Source organism: Patella vulgata, chromosome 1 (assembly GCF_932274485.2).
Source record: "Patella vulgata chromosome 1, xgPatVulg1.2, whole genome shotgun sequence".
Lineage (NCBI taxonomy): Eukaryota > Metazoa > Mollusca > Gastropoda > Patellidae > Patella > Patella vulgata.
Window position 1 is genome coordinate 70,698,459 of NC_065879.2, and position 26,116 is coordinate 70,724,574.

The window sequence follows — 26,116 nt, forward strand, 5'->3', positions numbered from 1 at the left end:
TTAAACATTCCATATACCAAATTCGGTTTCTTTTAATTTTACTTCCACTTGATCATTTTAAAATGCTACATATTTTCAACATTACGTCATCATTATTTTCTGCGGAGTCATAAATTCCACAATGGACGGCATCCAAGGTAAACAAATTTTTCTCTCTCATAATTTTTATTTGTAAATGATTGAATTGTATATCGACATGTGGACAGTTGTATTTATTATCTTCCTTTTATATTATTTTTAATGTTTCAATCAGTGACACGGATATAGTTTATTTTATTTCAGAAATTTAAGCAAATCGGAACTGTAAAAAATTAATATTTTGACTTCAGACTTGTCTTGAGCCAGTTGAGCTATTTTAATTGAGGTAGAAATAGCAATTAACACTGTCCTATCCTATTTGGCATTAAACAACACAAATCACTACAGCATTAAAGGGGCTTAATCGCTAATATTTAGGACCTAGAAATTGACAGCAAATGGTTCACACCGCATATAATAATGTAATATGAATGTATATAATTTTAACACAGAGATCATTGCTACGGCAGATGTGTAACAAGCACGTGAAGAAACGGGAAGTGACGACAAACATGACAAACACAAGTTATCCTACTATATAACTGAATGAAGTAACAAGCTATAACAGACACGCGATCAAATTTCATTTCACTGATAAGTCAGTTGAAGATGAAAAGTTATTATATGAGACGGTGAGAGGATATCTGACAATTGAAAAAAACAATTGGCTGTCATTAGATAAAAGATAACGAACAAATTAGAAAAAGTCCGTGCATTACTATGTTTTTATTAAGAACAGAATGAATAAAAACAGGGGAATGCACAGGGTTTTTCTATTTTTCTCGTTTTCCCTTATCTAGTGACAGCCAATTCTATTTTTGAATTGTGAGATACTCTCCAACCGTCCTATATAATAACTTTTCAACTTCAACTGAATTATCAGTGAAACGAAATTCGATCGTTTGTCTGTTATTGCTCGTTACTTCAATCAGATATATAGAAGGATAGCTCGTGTTTGTCATGTTTCGCGTCACTTCCCGTTTCTTCACGTGCTTGTTACATATCTCCCGTAGCAATGATCTCTGTGTTAAAATAATATTTGGAATGTATTTAACCAGTTCTATCACATATTTTATAATGACTGACACCAATATTGTCCTTTAAGCCCATCTTTTCCTGGTAAGATCACAATATCAATTTCTGATTTAAATTGACAAATAATTCATTTTTTTTATGTCAAAGACTTTGGATGATATTGAGTTAGACTTGCTACTTTAAATCAACCATTTAATTTTATTTCCTAATGTGTAGGCTATTATGTCTGTTGTCAAATAGCTATTCTTTCAACATTACAAACATGTCTTGTGCAATATTATAACGCATGTGACTATTCGGCAGAGTTTGTCCGGTCATTTTTTTCCAGAGATCGGTACACATGCATTTTCGTCAGATTTGTACGTCTGGTGTGGCACAACATTTCTACCTTGCACGCAGCGACTTTAATCTGTAAGCGTGCTAGTTGTCATGTCTCCCATAATCTGTTGTTGATCCGCCGCAAAAACAGGGGATCTAACTACAGACAACTACAAGCCAACAGCAGGGTTAGCCTAAATGTAGCTCGCTATAGCAATTTGAATTACGAGAAGCAAGATGACAAAAACAGAAGATTAACAGCTAAAGCACTGATTAATCATCATTTGTATTCTTTGGACAATAGGCCCAGATCTAAGACATAAGAATCTTTGCTAAATTAAAATTATTGTCCAGCACTGTAGCCTACTACTGGTATCACATATCAATGAAATGCATTGTACAGCAGATCGCAAATCACACAATAGTTAAAGCATTTTCGAAAAAAATAATTTCTTTCAATATGATGAATATGACCATGTCCGTTCGAATGTGCTGTATTTTATTAGTTTTTAATAACCAGAAAAGTTAATGTTTCGATACTTATATTTAAACACAAATAAAGAATGTTTTGTCAAGTCTCCAATTTGAAATTCAGGTACGTGTGGAAAGCATTGCATAAGCTTTTAGTATGGTAACTTAACTTAAACATACATAACACATACATTATACAAGAGCTAAATTTGCCTATGATTTTTAGGCCTGAAATGTTATATAAACCCTTAATTAGACATTTATTAATATGACAAGACCATATTCAACTCTCAGTGCCATCTGATGCTTCCAATTTTCATTAGATTTGAATCAGATTTTCCGCTCACCAGCCATTGATGATTAACTGCAAAAATGGAGACCAGTAATCAAGACTCTGTTGATTATCGTTGCAATGGTAACAATGACAATCAAGGCTACAATGCTATTATAATGTGTATTTCTCGCTTTAGAGTAAAGTAATTTGACTGAAATTCAGCATATTCCTGTTACATTATATATTATTTAACTATTATGTTATTTAACTGTCAGCTATTTATCTAATAGTTTTTGATGAAGCTACATGTATTGCTGTAATAAAGAAGAAAGACGGTGCTATGGCATTGCAATTCTGAACAGAACAAATTTCAAGGAAAAAAAATGTGATTCAACTAAGCCTGTAATTATTAAAGGGAATAGAAGCATACTGGGTCTATTAATATTATCCAAAGTCACCAACCAATTCTGATTGATACATTTCAAAATAGATTATAAGAGCTCTGCTGTCGAGTCTCGTTGTCCTTTAAGGCTAGTAGTCACTAGTCAGTCATCTATGTTTTATGTTTTGACCTTTTCTGTTGCATGTCTGACTTTTAGTTCAAGTTCAGAGTTGTTTTCTATCAGGAAATAGATTTCTAGCTTAAAGGTCAAAGCTGTTTAATCAGAGTTTATTCTCAAGTTTAATTTGTGGTTTCTTGCAAAGTACATGTAGTACATTTATTTTTAAGCGATATGGTTGAGTCCATTTATAATTTAAGACCAGAAAACATCATACAAGATCATAAACTAGTTATTTAACAATTACAAATTAATTAGAAGTTATAATAAAGACATTACATGTATGGTAATTTCTCTACTGTACTGTTTTGTGCAGGGGCCTACGTATTCGATTTTTGTAAATTCTTTTTTTCCTGCAGTGTTTCGGATCACCATATTTATAAATAGCTGTTTACGTATTTTGTAAAATAGTCCTTCAATTATTCATTAAATAAAACCGCTGATCAGTGTTTGTATTTTTTGAAGAATATCTTATAAGTTCACAACTTAATCCACTCAAAATTTATTAACATTTAATTAAGAAAGCAAATTCAAATATCAACAGTAGATAATCTATCGACTTAAATTCAATCAGATTAAATAGACCCCTCAAAAGATTTTTTGCTATAAAATAGGTGGCTCTGGCTTATATCATAAACTATTTTTGGGCTGATATTCCTTTTAGAAATTCAACTTCCATAGAATCGTAGTTTGCAAATAATGATCAGCGGCTTTAAAGTAACGTGATATTTACAAGCTTCAAGATTTTGATCTTATCTTAAATTACATGTGTAACACTAGAACAAATTTATCATAAAGTGTAACACTGGAACAATTTTATTGAAATGTACTTTTTGTATTTTATTGTTCACTGATTTTTTTTCTGTGTTTGTTCTAGTTGACTGACATCAGACAATTCTTTCTATAGAATGTTTCTCATATGATATGAAACGAACTGACTTGAGAATAACTATAACTTGGGAGCGGAGATTTCAAATCATTAATAGGCTACATTATTTGATTTGTTTATTGGTAGCTAAGCAAATTAAAGACAACACCTTGTATTAAACATTTGATAATTGGTGAGATCAATTGGATTGAAGGTACATGTACATTATTAATTAATAAACGGCAGTGGCCATTTTATGGATACCTGAGAGTTGATCGATAGTTTAAAGAATAGTAAATTTTTAATATTTTATTGAATAGTGATTTTGAAAAACTCCTCATTACACCTGATCGATCACTCTATCTGAACACAATAGCAAACCCATGGTAACTTTTAGATACCAAATTTAAAAAAAAAAAACATTTCAGACTCATCAATACAGTAGCATTATACAGTAGAACTCACATGTCTTTTCAAATTCAAATTTGCTTATTCTGGCTGATTTTAGGGCATTTTTTATTCAATGACTATTAAAACTGAAGGATCGATTGTTTTTTTTTGTTTCCTGTGAAATATTTCCTTAAATCAACGAAGTCATATAATATATATCCCTAAATAAACAAACAGATAAAACAGTATGAATAGTACAAGAATACATGTAGATAGTGAAGTGAATATTACTATTAGAGAATACATGTAATGATTCAGAACTTCTTTCTTGTAGCACGTTCTATAGCTATTACATTTCTTACCTGTACATGTAGGCCTTGTTCATGAAAATTTACAGTCTATATTTTTAAAAAGTTTTCTTAACCATTACATTACACTACAGGATATTAATATCATGTGATTATGATTTTAAAATATCTAGCAACCATTCTGTTGAAAAATGAAAATATTTCCTTATACAATTACGTGTAGTATCCTGTTTTCATGAATGCTGCACATCGTAATTTATACATATTTTTGCTCATTGTATTGACATTTGTGTCGGTTTTAATTTACATTATTATTATTACAAAATTCATATTGCCCACCCATACACCCCCCCCCCCCCCCCGCCCCTTTCACAGGTGTTCAACGGTGCTTTACAATGTTGCAATTAAAAGAATGCAAAAAAAAAAAAAAATATAAATATACATAATATCAGTAATGAAAAGATTCTTAGAAGAGGAAGCTCTTAAAATAAGTTCTTCTTAAAACTATAAATAGTATATTACATGAATTTAAAGTAATAGGTAATTTATTCCATAAAAGAGGTGCTTGAACAGTAAATGAGCATTGTATAAAAGTATAAATTTATCATCAGAAGATTTTAAACTTCTTGATAGATATACATTTCTAAAAGTTCTGGCTGATAAATATACATATGTACTGATGTATAGTGTGTAGAAATTTCTAGTGGACCCATGTGGTCATGTACAACTGCTCTTTGTAATGGTATAACAAAAAAGCACTCCCTTTTAATTTAAAGAGGAGGTCACAGGATTCTTAGGAGACCATAAATAAATGCATTATATAAATAAATGTATTCAAACCAAATGTAAAAATGTGAAGAGCTAGCTAATTTACATTGTCAAATGTACGAAGCTGCACAGGTTTCTGAAGGGGATGGATGGGTGTGTGTGTGAGGGGTTTGGGGGTATGTCAACCTTACAACTGAGAGCAACTGGCGTTTCGGCAAATGGGAGCAGCTGGCTTCAACTGAGTGTAACTGAAAAAGGTCAATGTATTCACAAAAATAATTCTGAGAGTGGCCCTTTCACTTACGTGTACTTTTAAGCTTTTGTTAAAATAGATTTTGAAAGCATGTAATAGCTTATTAACCTGTTTGTCAATAGATCAAATACAGCTTTAGTAATATGACATGTGGGGACATTTAATATAGATTAAAGATTCAATAACAGACTGTGTATAGTTATTAGGTATATTACTATGTTTCATTTATTTTCGTCCATTTTCAACTTCTCCATTTATTATACTATGCTAAAGAGCTTGTAAAAAATTCACTATTGGTGGATCTGCTATTACTGACAGATAGTGTTTGCGGACCACACACAACCACAATTCCAGCGCTATGTTTGAAAGTAAATGCTTTTGGAGCACACAACACACATAAATGATTGCAGCTCTAATTTTGAAAGTAAATGTACATACAGTTTTAGTGCTTGGGGACCACACCATACACAACAAGTATTACAGTTATACGTTTGATAGCATAATTGGGATCCTAGTTATATCTTACTATTGATAGTAAGTGCTTGGGAACGGCACCACATACAACAATAATTACAGCTGTACTTTCGATAACTGTAGGGGGACCACACCACACACAGCAATAAGAAAAATGTGATACTGTTACAAATAAAGTAGTGCACACAGGCCAATTGCTATAATCTTTCAAAACAAACACTAACAATCCTTAGATGGGTTCAACAATTTCTCCATCATTGATACCTAATACATTTTATTTTCATTGACAATAACAAAAATCATTCCATCAAATCAATGTTTATGTAATCAGATCGTCAGATGTAAAAAATGTTACCAATAGAATTATGGATATTCCAGTTCATACTCACCATTGAAGTACAAAAAGTTTATGGCAATTAAAATGTAAGATTTAGATAAAAAGCTGACCATTCTTTCTGTAATAGCTCAAAAATAGATAATGTAAATGAAAATATTGTCACAGTTTGTAGTTTTGACAAGATGTGTGCATAGTGCATAACCAGGGTACAGCTATATTTAAGACTTAAACCCAGTTTACATTACAAATTTTAAGCGTACCAGGTACACGGTACCAGGACTGACTTGCTTTAAATTTTTCGTAGTGTAAACGCTAACCGGTCTGAGCACGGATTACTGCGCATGCGCCAAATGAACATTGACCTTTTTCCCCGCAAACTTTGACAGCTCTGTCATCAGTTCTGTCAAAATGGCTGCTCAAACTAAATCAACCATCATAATTGTTTTCATCTGGGTAATTTGTATAGGGACTGAAATTAACTTTTCTGTGAAGAGTTCCACATTTAGCGTGCTTGACACGGTTCTGAGAGCTGTTATTTTAGAGTAATGTAAACGGGTAAATTTCTTGAAATTTATCTCGGCCTGGTACTGTGCCCAAGTGTAAATGGGGCTTTAGCCTCGCTTTCCCATTTTTAAATTAAATTTTTAAATGGTGAACCGTTCTAATCTAGTTAAAATCTTGATTATCCAATGCCATTGAGAGTTGATTGGGGTCTTGTTTTGTTAATAAATGTCTAATTAATAGTTTGTATAACATTTCAGGCCTAAAGAAAGGCCTGCAATAGGCAGATTTAGCTCTTGCATAATGTATATTTAAATGTATCAGGTAACCTAATATTCACCAGTTTAAAAACTGTTTATGAAACAAAATATTTAGGTTTTACTAGTTTTAGTGTAAAAAGGTAGAGGTTTGATTTATTACTAGGCGTTAACACTATAGTTCACTGTATTATGTGATATCTCCCAATACTCAAGTGTGTTTAAATGCTTCATAATTGTGAAATATTAGGTTTGTATTCACTGGTTGAGTGTAAAGGTCTTCTCTTTGATTTACTGAGGTTTCTTTATATTGTTTACTTGTTGCTAAGGAAATTTGTATTATAAATAATAATATCCTTTTTGCCCTAACCTAGTTATTGTTTATCTATTGTGATGCCAATGCCATGACGATAGTCAATATACCCAATCAAATTTTAATTTATGAATTGATTAAAGTTTTAAAGTCGTGATAGTAAAATATTTTTCTCAAACAATATGCGGGTGTTGAAATTGTTTATATTCTGTAATAGATTTTGAATAAAATAGAGCCTATAGTATGTGACTAGATCTAATCAAAATAAACTCTGAAATATTACATCAGAAATCTCTTCCATTATAAGAGGACATGTTCACAATACTAACATCAAGTGATCTATTTATCTGTCCCTTTATTGTCTTAATATATTTAGACAAGAGTACTCATTTTGCACACATATGTATATGACATTGTCAGATATACTTGTATAATGGTTTCTGTACTACTGTGAAAAGTATTTGTACATAATACACCAAGTAGTGATACATGTACCTTCTTTAGGAATACTATTATACAGTAAACACACTAAACTCTTACTTAGTGTCAACAAACAGCTTCACACTGTATTTATTTAGTAGTACTATTTATGGGCTTTAGAAATATCAACATTGGTCTGATTTAAAACCAAAGCAAAGGATTAAGAATAAATCTGTCTTATTAAAATTATACCAATGTCTCGTTCTGTTCTATTTTTCAATCATTTATATCACTTCGTCCTGAGGGGGGTTGGATGGCCGAATGGTTAGCACATGCACACTGTAACATAAGGCCTGTCATTGAGTCAACTGGCGTGGTTTCGAATCCTTGGTTGTACGTGACAAGGAGTGGGGTTGCCTGTCGAACCTCGTGGGTTTTCTCTGGGTCCTCCGGTTTCCTTCCACTGCTAAAGACCCCTATGCGCAAGCGAATTATTGAAATAAAGTTAAACCATGGGTTAGTCCCAAAATGACCTAGTCTGTGTCGAGTGGACATTAAACCCCATTTCTCTCTCTCACTTCGTCCTGATCTTAAGACATTATTTAAAAAAGAGAGTGAGAGAGAAAAGGGGTTTAAGGTTCACTCAACACATTTCCGGACTACGAATTTTATTTCAATAATTCGCTTGCCGTAGGGGTCTTAAGCTGTGGGAGGCAACCACAGAACCTGTATAAAATCAATGAGGTTGGACAGGCGAGGGGTGGTGGATGGCTGAATGGTTAGTGTGTGCGTGCTGTAGCATAAGGTCTGTCATTCCCTTGTACGTGACAAGGAGTAGGGACGCCTGTTCAATGTCATGAGTTTTCTCCGGGTCCTCCAGTTTCCTCCCACTGCTAAAGACCCCTATGCGTTAGCGAATTATTGAAATAAAATTGAACCATATGTTAAGTTAGTCCTGAAATGATCTCTCTCTCTCTCTCTCTCTCAAAAGAAAATTAATGTTGTTTAACATATTTTTTTTTCTTCAGAATATGACGAGGCAGGTCCTGATGAAAGAAGTCCATGTCCAATTTGTGGACGAATGTTTAATCCAAGACCATTGGTAAGTAGTTCTTTCTTCATTAGTCTAGTTTATGCAGAAATGTAGAATGTTAAACCATACCCACTTTCGTTTCATTTTTGCTATTAGGATTTACAAGGAAAGTGCATGTATGTATGTTTGTTCGCATGAGAAATAAACAAACATTTTATTAGTTGAGTCACTCCATTGACAGTTACAATTAGAAGTGCGTCATTTACTAAAATCATAAATTCATAGTAAAATGTAACAACAACTAAAATCATTTTTGCTTCCAATTCCAGCAAATTCATAAAAAGTCATGTGTAAAAAGTGCAAACAAACCAAGAAAGGTTTTTGATTCGACCAAACAAAGAGCTATGGGAACTGATATTCCATTGAAACAGATGAAGGCTGCCCAGAAGAAGGTATAGTACTGGCTGTTTTATAGTTAAAGGAGTTTTAATACCTCTTTGATTGAGGTTAAATTGATTTATGAGTTTTCCAATATTAATGGGGCAAGATCATTACTATTAAATTTTTATACGCCCACATTTTCATGTGGACGTATTATGCCGTCGCCCCTGTCCGTCCGGACGTCCGTCCGTCCGTCCACAATTGTTTGTGGACTCTCTACAGGTCACAATTCTTATCCGATTTTGTTGAAACTTGAAATGTAAGTTTATAACCCAAAGATCTCGGTTCCTTTCGATATTCGTGCATATCGGACCGTAACTTCCTGAATTATGACCCCTGATTGTACGAAAAATCACGTTTTTAGCTTGTGGACCCTATAGAAGTCATAATTTTTATCCGATTTAAAAAAACGTTTTATTATATCACAGTTACACCCTAAGGATGACTGAGTTCGAATTTCGTGAAAATCGGCCCAAAATTGACAGACAAAATGGCCGCCATTCGTTCCCAAATAGCGTAAGAATATGGTATATCAAGGTTGTGGACCCTATAGGGGTCACAATTTTGATCCGATTTTGTTGAAACTTGAAATGTAAGTTTATAACCCAAAGATCTCGGTTCCTTTCGATATTCGTGCATATCGGACCGTAACTTCCTGAATTATGACCCCTGATTGTACGAAAAATCACGTTTTTAGCTTGTGGACCCTATAGAAGTCATAATTTTTACCCTATTTAAAAACGTATTATTATATCACCGTTACACCCTAGGGACGACTGAATTCAAATTTCGTGAAAATCGGCCCAAAATTGACAGACAAAATGGCCGCCGTTCGTTCTCAAATAGCGTAAGAAAATTGTATATCAATGTTGTGGACCCTATAGAGGTCACAATTTTTATCCGATTTTGTTGAAACTTGAAATGTAAGTCTATAACCCAAAGATCTCGGTTCCTTTCGATATTCGCGCATATCGGACCGTAATTTCCTGAATTATGGCCCCTGATTGTACGAAAAATCACGTTTTTAGCATGTGGACCCTATAGAGGTCATAATTTTTATCCGCTTTAAAAAAACGTATTATTATATCACCGTTACACCCTAAGGACGACTGAGTTTGAATTTCATGAAAATCGGCCCAAAATTGACAGACAAAATGGCCGCCGTTCATTCTCAAATAGCGTAAAAATATGGTATATCAAGGTTGTGGACCCTATAGAGGTCACAATTTTTATCCAATTTTGTTGAAACTTGAAATATAAGTTTATAACCCAAAGATCTCGGTTCCTTTCAATATTTGCCCATATCGGACCGTAACTTCCTGAATTATGGCCCCTGATTGTACGAAAAATCATGTTTTTAGCTTGTGGACCCATTAGAGGTCATAATTTTTATCCGATTTAAAAAAACGTATTATTATATTACCGTTCCACCCTGAGGACAGTTGAGTTTGAATTTTGTGAAAATCGCCCCAAAATTGACAGACAAAATGGCCGCCGTTCGTTCTCAAATAGCGTAAAAATATGGTATATCAAGGTTGTGGACCCTATAGAGGTCACAATTTTTATCCGATTTTGTTGAAACTTGAAATGTAAGTTTATAACACAAAGATCTCAGTTCCTTTCGATATATGCGCATATTGAATTGTAATTTCCTGAATTATGGCCCTTGATTGTAGGAAAAATCACTTTCTTGTTAGCTTGTTCTCTATCCATCTCTCGAAAATGTGGGCGTATCCTGCCTGGCAGCCGCTGGTTGTTTAGAAAGATTAAGCTGAGTAGCATTTTTGAATCTCTCGTTACAAACATCGTAACCATTGTTTTCGATCATATGGATACAATAATTTAAAACAACATGAAATGTCTAAGGACCTTTGTTTGCTGTTCACGCATAATTTTCCACTTTTCGTAAGTTTTGTGACATTGCGAAAGTGTTTGATTTAGTCTTTTTTTCCACATATTGTTATTTTTTTCTTTCTTTATGAGTTATCCCCATGTTGATTTCTTTTGTTGTGTGTTGTGTTTTTTTTCTTTTTATATGGGTATTGTCGTCTACACGTCTGTTATCAAAGGTTGTCACAAATATGCATGGATAAACATATCAATAACTCAGTGAATCTTCCTGCAACGCCTTCAAATATTGGATTTGTTTCAAACTTCCGGACAAGTTTTTTAAAAAGGCCACTTTGCAAATATACACCGATGGTATAGAGATTCTGTTCATTCAGGGGGGGTTGGATGGCTGAATGGTTAGCGTGCGCGCGCTGTATCATAAAGTCTGTCATTGAGTCGACTGGCGTGGTTTCGAATCCCCGGTTGTACGTGGCAAGGAGTAGGGTCGCCTGTCCAACCTCGTGGGTTTTCTCCGGGTCCTCGGGTTTCCTCTCACTGCTAAAGACCCCTACGCGCAAGCGAATTATGTAATTAAAATTAAACCATATGTTAGTCCCGAAATGACCTAGTTTGTGTCGAGTGGACGTTAAACCCCATTTTTCTCTCTCTCTGTTCATTCAGCTAAGCCATTAGATGGAAATCACTGTTCATGATAACAGTATAACTCCTGAGCTAGTGTCATATATACACCCAAAAGTCTTAGAAGGGTTATATTACAGTTCCCATTTAAGTCTATTTCATAAATGTTTGAGCAGTAAGGGTTTGAAAATTAATTACAATTTTTGTTTAAGCTGTCTGTTTGACGGAGCTGGTGGTAGTGTTTGTTGAGTTGCCTGGTAAACCATGTTTTAATCTTTTTATTTCAGGTTGTGCCCCCACCTAAAAGTAACTGGAGAGCTCAGCATGAAGACTTTATCAACACAGTAAAATCTGCTAGAGGTGTTACAGTAGCCATGAAGACAGGTCAAGCCTTGCCCCCACCTCCTCCACCATCTATCAATCCGGGTAAACAGCACTGTATAGATCATTCTCAAAGTCATTTTAGAATCAGTCAACCAAATTCTTCAGTCATTATAATCATACCTCACAAGCTCTAAGCCTTGGTGTCCCAGTAGTTTTCATTGGCCGAGAAAGTTCATCCAGATATTCTGGCGTGGTTCCATCCCCAACCCTCCCCCACCCCTTGTCAGTGATACAGGACGAAGGGCCTGACAAGGACAGCTGTCTAGTTGTTCGGATGGAATGAAAAACCGAGGTCCTGTGAACACATTGGCATGCATGTAAAAAATCACTTGACAGTTGGAATTCGATATACGGGTAGGGTAGGCTGTAGTGCCGTTGTGTGGGCAAAATTTCCCTCATAGCAATCTGTATGGCGTATGCCCGTCTTCATTAACCCAGTTCGGAGCAGAACAGTAGAACGTTAAACCCCATTTCATTTCATTTCATTTCCGAGTAGTTTAACACATTCACTTTAGATCAGAAAGTCTGTGATTGAGCCGTTAGTTAACCCAGGATGTATGCAAGTACCATCGTTGAAATATTGCTAAACCAGTAATTTTTAGTGTGTTACTCTTCAGTTTCTTAACGCCGCTCAAAGAAGTTGCATTTAATTCACTGGGAGTTTCAAAGTGAAATCTTAAACCACTCAAAATTTTTCTTTTGGGATTGATTAAAATGCTATTATACAATACATTAAACAATTCCTGACTGGTAACAAAGTGTAGAGAAATATATAGAATAAAGTAAATCATGACACCATGAAGAATCATCCTCATTAAATATGTTGTCAAGTCTGAATCTTACATCTTATTTTTTGATGGCTGGCTTTTCTTCTTGTTTTCAGATTATGTGGCATGTCCATATTGTGAACGTAGATTTAATCAGAAGGCAGCTGAACGCCATATTGATTTCTGTAAAGAACAACATGCTAGGAAGGGAAACAAACCAAACGCAATCGCCAAGAAACCACCATCAAGGGTAAGTTTTCATTAGATGTGATAAGAATTGAATTTAACGTTTTATAGACACATAGTTTGGTAAGTTTTAGACTAACATGGATTTTTTTTTCTATGGTAATGTGTGCAGTGCTGATGAGGAGCATTATGCCTGGACAGAGGCTTTATACCTACTGTTCATCAAATTCCAAATGTCATGGGTTCTTTTATGTGCACTCCAACACTCCAAGGCATATCTCATTTATCATCCAATCCAAAAGACTAGTCAAACATTTCCTAATTTATGCCCCATGCACTACCCCTGACTAGTGGGAACTATTCTTGAAAAAATCCCATTATTCTGCTTGGTCCCCACTGGATTTGAACCTGAGACATTCTATGCAAGAGTCTACTGCCGTAACTATACCAGGATTTTATTTAGAATTCCATTTTAGATTCTTCATGAATTTCCAAATAAACTCATGAAAAATCTTTGAATGTCCTAATCGAAGTGTCTGGGTTGTCTCCCTTAGCCTGAATGAAACTTGAGAGTTGGCAATTCTTTAACAAAATACAAAAAGAAATGGTTTCAGGGGTGAATAAAGGCTGTATTGTATAGCATTAAATTACTGTGTGCATAATAATAATGCTAATAGAATTTTAAAAGTCTTTATATTTCTTTAGCAGCACAAACTTTATTCTCTCAAGCAGAGTTATCCTCCCTTTTACAGTCCACACTAATCTCTTTTGTGGAACTTATGCTAGATATGGGGTTTTAGTGTGAAGTGCACAAGTCATCATTCTAATTTTAACAATGAGTTTGTATTTTTAATCATTATCATCACATAGATTGATACTTTCTGATCATGTGTTAAAGGTCATATGACTATTTTTTATGACTCTATGTTTTTTAACCTTGAAATAGACGAAAATGGTTCTAAAAGCACATATTAATGTAATATGAATGCATGTAAAGTGATTTATGTTTATTTTTTAAATTATTATTTTGTCGTTTGTGAATCAGCCTTTACTAATTACTTTCACATTGGGTTGTAGGATATATTTTTATTTGTTCATTACAAAATGGCACCCTATACCATAGGGTACACGACTCGTGTACTGATTATGAAATGTTAATTGTGTATTAAATATTGTATATTAGGATCCTATAGTTTAACGGCAAGATAACAACTTCTATATTGATTGAAATTGATCAATATTGAAGACTAATTCATGTTTTTAATTTCGAATATTATGAAAAATATTGAGTTAGAGGTTTAGCTCTCCTATAAGACATAAATCTGAATCAAGAAAGCAGAAATTATGTTGAAGTAAATTAGTAATATTTCAAATGTTCCTTGAATGTAGTTCATTTTCATTTTAATGGTAGCATTTTAAAATCCGGTTTCAAGCCATGTTTAAAACATGGACAGATTGTGCCCACAGCTGTGTCTTGATGTTTTCAAATTTGGTCAGAAAGATGTTTTGTCTTATTTAATATATCAATATTTTTGTTTGGTTTATCTCTTCAACAGATACAGCCACCAAAGGCAGCGCCTGCTAGAACATCACCATCAGGACCTGCACCAGCAGCTAGTAGAATTCCTGCAAATCGTGCTGCACCCGCATCTAATAGAACTCCTGTAGCCTCAACAACGACAAGGACCCCTGCTGCTAGAAATGGTATTTTTCTTCCTTAATCTTGGCTTTCCAGGAAATAAAATGGAACTAGATCATTTTGCTGTTTTTCTCAGGGAATTGATGGGCTCATTTCCTGAAATACAAGCATATTCTGGGGAAAATGTTTTCAGCAATCAAGTCAATATCAAAGCACTTGTATTAATGCTGTCCTGGGGAAAGTTTCTGTTCACATGAATTTGGTTCTGTTTGACAGTCAACACAAGAGAAGTTAATATTGTGATAGTAGTTTAGATGAATAGATAAAAAATTGTAGATTAAAATAAAGTCATATCCTTGATGCTCATGTACTTGATCATTAGTGGATCAAATGATGTCATGTTTAATAGCTTTTCAATCACATTAAGATGGCTACATGAAAACATACTAATGTAAGCTGTACATGGCCACAAACTCTCCATTGTTACAGTAGAACTTCCAACACTACCACACATGAATTTGAACTTTTAGCTCACTATGTGATAATGTCTGATGTATACATGTGCATAGCTTATCACAGATCGTATTTTGCTAGTTGTGAGAAGCTTTTAATAGATTTAGTCAGAGAGACAAGCTATCATCAAAAATTGTGAATATTCATATCATGCACCCCTCATTTTAATAAGATAAGCTTCTCTGTTGACTCGGCTTACACTTAGCAATAGAAGCAGATCGGCTATTTATTCTTAATTATGTACCTTTAACATGACTATAATATATTGTTGCTGAATTATAAATCTTTCTTGTATATTTTTCTATATATTTATATTTTTACAGGTGCACCTGCTGCCCGAGGAAGAACTGTTCCAAGTTATTCAGTATGTATATTATTATTAATATAAATAATAACATCTTTTGTAAAGACTATAAGTTTATCTTAGCAGCCCCATAGAATGGAAACTTTTGAGTTATTTGTTTCCGAGTTTCAAAATCAAATCTGAATCAAATGCCACATTTTCAAAAAATTCATTTATAAGTTATGAAATAGCATGGATTTTTAAAATGCCAATAAAAGCAAATCTGAAATTTGTATTCTTTCTTTGAAAGAAGTATAAAAATTCATCTTTTGCTGTCAGAATTACGAAAAATAGAAGTGCACTTTTTATCAATCAAAAGTTCCCATTATCAGGGACAAACTATAATCAAAGCTCTAAGACAAACAATTCTATTTAAATCAGGTAATAAATGTAAAATGGTAGTCCACTTTTAGCTTAATTCACGCTTAGTCTGATTAAAATTAGATGTCATATTTCATTTTGTTTATTTTTCCTCCTGTAACACATTTTCTTTGAAGCCAGTGTTCAGATCACTTAAACGAATTGACACATTGTATACAGGGCATTCTAATTTTTTTCTTGTTTCCTTACTCTGCTTTACCTTTGTCAAAAGAAATTTCATGTGCATGGTTAATAATGCAATGATTGTGATTGGTTGACTCCAGATCAACCTACCAATCAAAACTGGTGATACAGAACACTCTGCAAAGGTTTTGATTGACAAGAAATTTTATTGACCATCTAGCTAATCAAGATCAAAGGTTCAGAATGAGCTTTTCTTAAACATGACTTTAGATTTTAATACAGTGAGCCTCCAAATAAATAAATGAAACTTATAACATATCTAGATTGTATACAGGGCTAGATATTTTTAAGGTAAACTAGGGGAATTTTAAAAAAAACAAAACAAACAAAGTTGTTGACTAATCTAATTTTATTAAGATACAATTCATGCTTAATTCATTAAAAGGTATATTGGCTTTTAGATTAATAAGTATATTTGTATTTAAAATGTTATATGGTGTCAAGTAAATACATTAGTGTTAACTTTCTCTACATCTGATGCCATACGTTAAGAACTAAATATTTTATTGTTGAATTTACTCCCAATCGCTATAATGTTGGCTAGTAGCCAGTTACTCCTCTTTTCAATTATTTTGTGATTTCTGGTTTTGTCATGTATCTTGACAATATATCTTTTAAACTCTGCGACATTTCTTCCATTGTTTGAAAAATTGATATTTTGGTGACATAGTCACATGATCAAAGAAAATTCTCCTTTGGATTTGGAGGTAGTCTCTCTAGTTTGAGTATGTATTAATAGCAGCATTATTTCGCTAACAAAGAATTTTTCAACATATTAGACTGGCATGGCATCTTCATTATATTTGAACAAAATGACACAAACTTTATACAAAATATATTCTAAAAGGCAATATACCTCCAATTTTTAAGGTGCTGTACATTTTAATTAATTTTCTTTTTTATTTGTTTCGTAATTAGAATAATTCTCTGTCACATTCATTTTCTGTTTTATCATTTTTTTTTGTGTGTGTGTTGCTTTATTTTATATATCTATTATACACCCTTTCTGCACCTCTAGGCTTCTGACTATACTGACTACAGTTCAAACAATGGAAACAACATCATGTCACCCACTACTGGCAAGTCCTTACGTACAGGGCATAGCCCTCAATTAGATGATGAAAATAATTCTGCTAAGTTGAAGAAAATGAGTTACAATCGAACCTCACCCCTTTTACCACAAAGGTATTCATTATTTTTTGCATGCCTTTTTTATTTGAAGGAGTGGGTTATTCAATACGTACAGTACAGCAGATCTTCTTAATTAAACTTAATATTAGCCAGTAAACCTACTGTTGCCATGTGATTAGTGGCAATCATAACATCTATTTGATGTAATCTGGATGGTTACCGTGCAGCTCATTTCTTGCACTTCCCAAACCTGATCAGAAGGAATATTTAAGAGAAATAAAAATGTTAATTCAAATAGATAGATGATCCATACTTGTTTAAGAGTTAACTTGGGAGTTTATTTTTTATCAATGTGTATTGTAAGGAATGTCTTCAAAAAATGTGGCAGCCAGATAAAGTATGATGCAGGGTTTCTTAATAAGTTTATTAGTAACAGAGAGAATTAACCAAAATTACTGTAATCTCAAAAATCTAACTTAAACACTGCTCTCTACATGTTTTTTTTTTCTGCATTATCATTTTGTTGAGATTTGTAGTAAATTCCTTTAAAAAATATAGATGGAACTACTGTAGAAATTGTTTTATCAAAGTTGCCTCAAAGAAAAGGTAACACAGTCTTTCTGACCATTTAAACATACATTATGCAAGAGCAAAATCTGATTATTGCAAGTCTTAATTTAGGCTTCAGATGTTATAGAAATTGTAAATTAGATCTTTATTTAAACAACAAGCCCAAAATCAACTCTGTAGACCCACGGATGGCTCGGCTACAGCTCAGATTTAAATAGGATTTCACTTAAATTGATTAATCCAAATATGGCGCACCCTGATGAGAATACGTCCGTTAGATCGATGCTAAATGATAGAGTGTACTTAGCGAGGCCGCTGTAGAGTGTTTCCGCATGCCATTGAAAACTTTACTTGATAATCGAGATATGTAGGTGGAGTTAACGCCTGTCAATCAAACGATCAGCCATTAAAGGTCTCTTGATAGTGTCAAAATGTCCTAAGCACTGAAAAGATTTTGGCCAATGTTTAAATGTTACTGTTCAACAGTTTACAGTCTAAGTCAAAAAACAAAAATAATGCAAGAAAACAATCCGAATATACCTAAACTAAAATTAGAAAACAAACCGACATGAGCTTAATATATCTAAACTAAAATTAGAAAACAAACCAACTTCAGCTGAAATTATAAAACGAACGACTTCATTTTAATATATTTAAACTAGAATTAGAAAACAGACGGACTTCAGCTTAATGAGGATATATCAGAACTAAAATTAGAAAACAAACTGACTTCATCTTAATAATAATATATCAAAACTAAAATTAGAAAACAAACTGACTTTAGCTTAATAATAATATCAAAACTAAAATTAGAAAACAAACTGACTTTAGCTTAATAATAATATCAAAACTAAAATTAGAAAAACTGACTTGAGCTTACTATAAGAAAACTACCATTTGAAAACAAACCGACTTCCTCTTGATATATCAAGACTGAAATTAGAAAACAAACAGCTTCATCTTATCAAAGCTGACTTCAGCTTAATATATCAAAACTAAAATTAGAAAACAAACCGACTTCAGCTTAATGTATAGGAGCTAAAACTAGTAATCAAACTGACTTCCATCTAATTTCTTTTAAACGAAAAATGTAACCATATAAGACCATCACTAACTGCAATAACATACCAGATCAGCCAAATTCTGTATATATTTTTGACCTAAATTAAAGAGGTTTATCCCTTCTAAAACTTGTAATTTTATGATAATTATCACTTCCAGAAGTTAATCTCAGTTGTCATTTTGACTCGGCTTGACTAATGCCAAAATTTCTGCATTTTCTGTGCAGAAAAAAAATATTTAAATTGAACAAATAGAAATAAAATGCTTTCTTTCAAAATTTCTGTTTACTATCTTTATTTATAAAATCACCACTTCTCATTCTACTGCATGTTGTTTCATTTTCTTAACTTCTATTCTAAACTAGAAAAATATTTGAAAATAATTAATTTTAAAAGATGTTTAGTTAAATCTTTTTTTTTCTTTTTAACTTGCTAACATAGAAAAAAACAACAACCACTGTAAGTATTAATAGAATATAACTACTAGAATTTAAACCTATAAATCCCTCTATCATAAACCATGGTCAAGTGTTTATATTTAATCAGATACAGCTAATTTACAATGATAGAATCAAGGATGAGGATGTTATGTACACTTGAAAATGTAAACAGGACAAATTTCAACCCCTACATAATTTGCATGTACCAGCGTAGAAGATTTTAAGCTTTTATAGTATTGTGAAATTAGTTGGAATGATATTTTAATGAGAAATTTATGTGTTTATGAATAGAATGGATTGTGTCTCATCAATGTTTATTTATAATATACTCAATTATCCATGCATTTGTGCATGCTGAGCTGAAAGCACTACATTTAGGGTGTCTCTCATCAATTAAAAGTCACATCAAACAAGGTATTTCTAGTCTGGATAAGAGAGTTTAAATAAGAGAGTTTACTGGCAACTATTTACTTGGAGCAAGATCATTTTGACATTGATAAACTAATGACAAAACTTTACACTAAACATGATTCTGCAGTCATTTTTTTTAGACAAACATATAGTCATTTTTATCTCCATGGCTTCACAAGGTTGGAGAATTTTCCAACTAATCTTTATTAAAATCGGTCAGTGTATACATGGATTGAGGTCAGTTTTGATACAAAAGATTCTACTCCTGATATCATTTTATATTTCATGGTCATAAAAAGCATCCAATTTTTTCTTAGACAAATAAAGGTCTTATATCCATTAAATATGAATGCCTCGTTCTAAATATCAGATTTAGTATAGCATGCTTAATACACATTATCAAATATATATCCTTATAACAACATTATATTTGAACTGAAAATTACAGTTCTGGCATTTATTTACGTATGTATCTATTGAAGCAGGCAGGGTATGCATTTTTTTGTGGACAATATCTGATATGAGTGAATTTTTTCACAAATAGAAGAATCAATCATGACCATGGAGAATCCATTTTTGAGAGGATTTATTTGTAAAATAGTGTGAAATGACTCCGCCCTGATTATTTTCTGGTCTTGTCTAGTCTTAATTGTGCCAGTAGAGCTAGTTTCCTGTGCATGTACCTAGTGCAGAAGTGTACATAGTCTTATTTGCATGATCTGGTATTTTGATTTGATTTTATGACTGCAGATTGAAGAAAATATTTTCTTACTCTTAGCTGTAGAATTAAGTGAGAATGTTTTTAGAGTAATTTCAGCTTGTGGATCTGTTTAAGATCAGTAAATTAAGAGTTAAAGGTCAAATTTAAGAGCTACCCAGAACTTGTATTATATTAATGAGTCTGTGTTTAGTTTGAATATGATTATTTTTCATGTTAAAATTCAGAATTAGATTTAAGAAGAAGTTCCTTTAGCAACTAATTCCTGATTGTCTCCTCCCTGTTCATCAATTAAACTTAGATGTGTTTTTATTACTTTCAGGGGCGGCGTTAAAGGGAGCATGACTAGAAACCCATCAGGTTCAGCACTTAGTAGCACTAAAAGAGATGCAGATTTTGGTTACTATAGCAACAATTCTGAATGTGATTCTCCTTTCAATAAAGCCCCTTCCAGTTCCAGAATAAGTATGGCTGCTAAAACTACTCCCAGAGTGTCATCTGCTAAAAGAAATGGACATATGTCAACACTGGACAGAAAGTCAGCACCAGAATCTTCTCCGTCAAGATTTTGTCATGATTGCGGAACACAATATCCCATTTCAACGGCTAAATTTTGCTGTGAATGTGGCATGCGAAGAATGATGATATCGTCGTAATTTTTATGCTCATATTATAGAAAATATATATTACTGCCTTTTTCTTCTAATGAACTGTCATGTTTAGATAATTAAAGAAGAACATTTCCTAATATTATGCCGCATTGCCTCGATTGTAATTTATTTTAAAGAGACACCAAAACATTGATCAAAAATGCTCTTAAAATACTAGACCTCTTTGATTTGGGTCAAAACTACATTTTGATTTGTGTAAGAAATTTGTCATTTTCATTTGATTTTATATGTTGATTTACGTCCATATGTGAAATCAGTGTTGTGATATAACTGATTTGTTTTGCACTCTTTTAAACCCAAAATTAAAATGGAAATTAGTAAACAAGCCCAGTTGACTTAATCAATCGTAGCAAAATTTCATTTACATAGAACTAGGTCCATCACTAATTGAAATAACACATGAGGTCACTCCAATGCATGATCAGTACATTGTTTTGTTCTGATATAAATCAAAGAGCTTTTTAACTCCCTTGATTATTGTTGGAAAAATCTTTAATTGTTTCTAGGTGAATGATTATAGTTCAATTTCCTTTTTTTTTTTTTCCGTAATATTTGCTCATCTTTATCAGAAAAAATTCAGACTTTTTAAAACTTGGAAAACTTTTTTGGGTTTTAAAAGAGGATCTGACCACCTATTTTAGAAATGCGAAGAATGGCAGAATTGTCATTAATTGAATTAAGAGGATTTTATCTAGTCAATTGAGAACTTGTGATTTATCATATATATACTGTCTCAATTTAATATAATATCAATTTATGGAAAGTTTAATTTTATGGATTGCTATCTCTGCCAAAATATATTACATTTGTATACATCTTTAAAATATTTTGTAGAATATATATTATACCATAAAACTAAATCTCACATAAAGAATTGTAATAAATTTTTTTTTGAAACATAACAAGGATACTTGATTAAATATTCTAGGATTCAATTCTCTCAATCCCATAAATAATGATAGTTAAGTAGAAATGAAAGAAAAACATGACATATCATTGCCAAATCATTAACAAAATATCTCCACCAGTTACCACAACTGAAACAGTGCACTCTGTTGGATTATGTTAAGATGCAATTCCAAATGACAGAAAACAACAATCGAGTATCCCCAAGGTCTTGGATGTTAAATATAATTACATGTATATAGCAAGGATTAGATGATAGTATCCGTTATTCAGCATAGCCTAAAATTATTTGCATTTTATTTTAATTTGTTACTGGAAGGGGAAATGTGAATTTTATTATTGTTATTTGATTAGATTATTTGGTTAATTATAAAATTGATGCCAAATTGTATATAAGAATAAACGATATATGAATTAGTTATGTGCTGTGCATAATATATATATATTTTTTATTATTCATAAAGTTTATGAAATATTTGCATGAAATACATATGCATGATGAATTTAGTTTGATTGATTTCCATATAATGAATATTCATATCATTTGGGGGTTTGGTAACTTATGTTTATGTGATACTAGATTTGTATTACATTTGAGTTAACCCTTTAGCATTTTCCCCAGCTAGCACCTAAAACTGCCTGAATACTAGTATTTTGACAGAGGTGGTTTAAGGTGGTGCAGGAAGTCGGGGTTTCGGAATGTTGAATGGATAGTTATAAAGCACTAGGTAAAAAAAACATCACTTTTCTCCAAAAATTTCCAGGGAACAGGGGTAGTCAATTTACCAAGTGCTAAATGTTTAAATATTCAAATGTATATCTGTGTGATATTCACACTTCCGGGGGAATAATTAAATTTCTTATTTGAATCAAGTTCAAATCTTCTGTTTCCCATCAAACTCCTCTGTGGTGCAATCACTGACACATGTAAAATTATTTAGGTAGGAATTTAAAACTTTTCTCATTTTGTGTGAATTAAATTTCAAAACAGTCTATGTAAAATATTAATTAATAATTTCTAAGTAAGATTAGGGCAGATTAATTATTTATAAAATTGCAAAATGTGAACGTTCACTGTTAAGTTTTGCCTTTCACAGAGTCTGCAATTTATGCACAATATGACAGACATGACATGTTCAATTTAGGTGAACCCCCATCATTATTTGCAATAATATTGCATTGAAAAGGTCATCATTGCAGGGAGATTTTGTTTCTTACTGTCATAAAAAGCTTTCAGAAGATTTAGACTAATTTTGATTTTTCCTGTACGTTTTTATTACCCATTTTCTTCTGATCTATTTTGCATATCATCTATACCAATTAACAGGACCAATGATTTTGTCTCATTTTACCCAAAGTTTTTTGTTTTTTTATTTTGATATTTATACATAGATGATTTATTTATTATTTTTTATGATTAACCATTCAATTTTATGTTGATTTAATCCAAGAGTTAATTAAAAGATATATTCCTCGAAAATCTGAGGTTCTAATTATAAGACAATGTATTGGAGAATTTAAACTAATAACTACTTAAGTGGCTCATGTAGGGAGAATTATTTTCTATTATAAATCTAAATATACCATCATTATGAATAACATTTCACTATACCTGTCATCAATAGCATACCTTTGCAAATGTTAATTACTGTTTGTGATCTTTGAATCCAGTGACTGGGATCCATTATAAATTTAACTGGTTGGGATACCTTCATTATAATTTCTAGAAATCTTATTCTCATTGAAGTGTATGTTTTAGGGCAGTATGTGTTTTCAGTGGGAGCAATAACATGACTTAATAATCTTTGAAGGAATATATCTTTAACAAGTTGATGCATCTTGTTATTGTGACATATTTATTTGTATTAAATTAAAACACATTTCATCTTCTTTTTCTTGCTTGGTAGAAAATGGATTAATATCATTTAGAAGAGTCTAAATGTGTTTCTTGAAAATGGAAAGGTGTAGTCTAAATTTTAGACTACACCTTTCCATTTTCAAGAAACATATTTCCAAGAAATATCTTAAAACGGAATACTACTGGCTGATTTCCTAGCAAGTTTTATTGTGAATCGGAGCAGATTTAGCAATGAAAATATTGCACATAAACTGTGGAAAATTGCATGTTCCTTACAGCTTTTTTTAGATGATTTTAAAATTTGCGTCCTAGCAAAAAGTTGATTTAAGATTCTTCTCGGAACTAAACAACCTTATTCACATAAACTAAAACAAAAGTAAATGTTTGTTATTAAATTGGTCACTCATTCATCTGTTATGACCACTGGAATAGATCACAAATGGGGACACTCCCGTAAATAGGGAAGGGGGATCGTGGAAATGAATGTGGGTTGTTGGATTAATGGTGCATGTATAATGATGCTATTCATTGCTATGCATTTGTAAAATAACATACTGCTAAGTATTATCTTATTATTGCTGTTGCTGTAATAACCATAAACTGTTGGACTTGCCAAACTAGAAGTTGTTCACCTCACCTGCACAACAAAAATGTTTAAAATAAGAACAAATTTTAACTTTTTAATTACCTATTGCCTGATGAGAAAATTTTGTGAATCTGTGTATGGTATCTTTTTGTTATGTTAATGTTGTAGGGTAGAATAAGGCATCCTGATCATTTTCAATTGAATGACTGCAGACAGGTATGCAAATATGTGTGCTCAAAACATTATTGGTTCCTTGTTAGATATAGGAACTCAAAGCCAATAAACTACTATCAAACTCTGAAGGAGAAAATAATGCACAACACTGATTAGCCCTGTAACATGTCTCTTAGAAATTAAAATTGATTCTTTTTTATTTAAATTAAATTTTATTGACCAGAAACTGAATATTGATGTAATAAAATCTATTTTGTACTCTTGCGTGACCTGAAATGATTTTAAGTTTTCTGCACTCTTTTTAATTATCTGGTGAATATCTTAGAATATTTCGGGCTTTTATTTTCCGTTTATCCGTCCTTATAAAATTATGTCTGCTGTCTTTATATTATTTGATATGTAACAATGTCTGCTGTCTTTATATTATTTGGTATGTAACCGGCTCTTCTTCTGTGATACTAAGACTATATTATAATGGTGGTTATGTTCATTATGTCATTATCTTATTTATATTCTAATAAAATTATTTATTCTAGTTGGGAAATGACTATGAGATTGTGTTAATTATTTCATGATATTCGCACATTTATGTGAACGTGGGGGATTGGATGGCCGAATGGTTAGCATGTGCATGCTGTATTATAAGGTCTGTCATTGATTCAACTGGCAAGGTTTCGATTCCCCAGTTGTACGTAGCAATGAGTAGGTCGCCTGTCCAACCTCGTGGGTTTTCTCCGGGTCCTCCGGTTTCCTCCCACTGTTATAGACCCCTTACATGCAAGCGAATTGTTGAAATAAAATTGAACCATGTGTTAGTCCCGAAATGACCTAGTTTGTGTGAGTGGGTGTTAAACCCCATATCTCTCTTTTTTTATGTGAAGTATATTGTTGCAACTAGTGCCTGTACAGGTCTAGAGTTCTTATCTGAATTTATGCACCCCTATTTTAATGTGGGCATATGCCGTCTACCTGTCGATCAATCGTTCACATTATTTGTTAGCTCAATCCATAACAAATTTCTGGCAGGCATATGCCCCCTTACAATTTAGTGAAATTTTGCCCCCATGCAACAATTTTTGTAAATAAAGAAAATAGGTCAAAAGTTTCCTTGGCGGCTAGATTTTCCATCAGAATCTAAAAAATATTCCCACTCTCTGGTTCTTTCTGGCAAAAATATTACAATTCTGTCGATATTTCAGTTAAAACCGCCAAAATGTATCTTTGTAGGCCTATTTGAAATGCAAATTCAGCAGTAGCGTGATGACAATTTACTCTCAGGAGGCAAAATGAATAAAGGAACCTAATGCCTTTTCTGAGGTTGGAGATCCAAAAAATTTATCAAGCGATTGGCCTGTCAATGAGAACTGTTCCTACCCCATTTATATATATTATATATCTTGATAGGGACTGAGGAAGAGTCGTAGCCTATATCAGACCCCTCACCCTGTCAGATATAGATACCTGTATTTACATTTTATAAATGAAGGCTGTACACTGGTGGAAACATATACAGCGAGTGTGTGTATCTAATTCGACCAAATTATGAACTGTACTATTATAGTTTGGACGGCTCGGAAAAAAAAAATGTTTACAGTAGTTTCATTGTTGTCAATTCCGTTCAGTAGA

General features: G+C 32.6%; 1 protein-coding gene across 2 annotated transcripts; it reads left to right on the forward strand.

The window, feature by feature from the left end:
• Positions 1-114: 114 nt before the first annotated feature.
• Positions 115-25,034, forward strand: LOC126829505 (zinc finger C2HC domain-containing protein 1B). 2 transcript variants are annotated; one of them, XM_050559423.2, is made up of 10 exons: positions 115-137; positions 8,654-8,727; positions 8,988-9,110; positions 11,856-11,994; positions 12,836-12,969; positions 14,462-14,609; positions 15,381-15,421; positions 16,983-17,149; positions 19,168-19,185; positions 20,618-25,034. In XM_050559423.2, the coding sequence occupies exons 1-10, from the start codon at positions 122-124 to the stop codon at positions 20,949-20,951; spliced, it is 1,194 nt and encodes a 397-aa protein (XP_050415380.1). In that variant the 5' UTR covers positions 115-121; the 3' UTR covers positions 20,952-25,034. The 2 variants fall into 2 exon arrangements, with proteins under 2 accessions (XP_050415380.1, XP_050415389.1); XM_050559432.2 differs by lacking the exon at positions 19,168-19,185.
• Positions 25,035-26,116: the final 1,082 nt, after the last annotated feature.

What these genes read in the sequence shown, in the direction of transcription:
- LOC126829505 (XM_050559423.2), top strand. An exon ending in TCCACCATCTATCAATCCGG is followed by an intron (nt 11,995 to 12,835) that starts GTAAACAGCACT and finishes TCTTGTTTTCAG; the next exon opens with ATTATGTGGCATGTCCATAT. An exon ending in CCAAGAAACCACCATCAAGG is followed by an intron (nt 12,970 to 14,461) that starts GTAAGTTTTCAT and finishes TCTCTTCAACAG; the next exon opens with ATACAGCCACCAAAGGCAGC.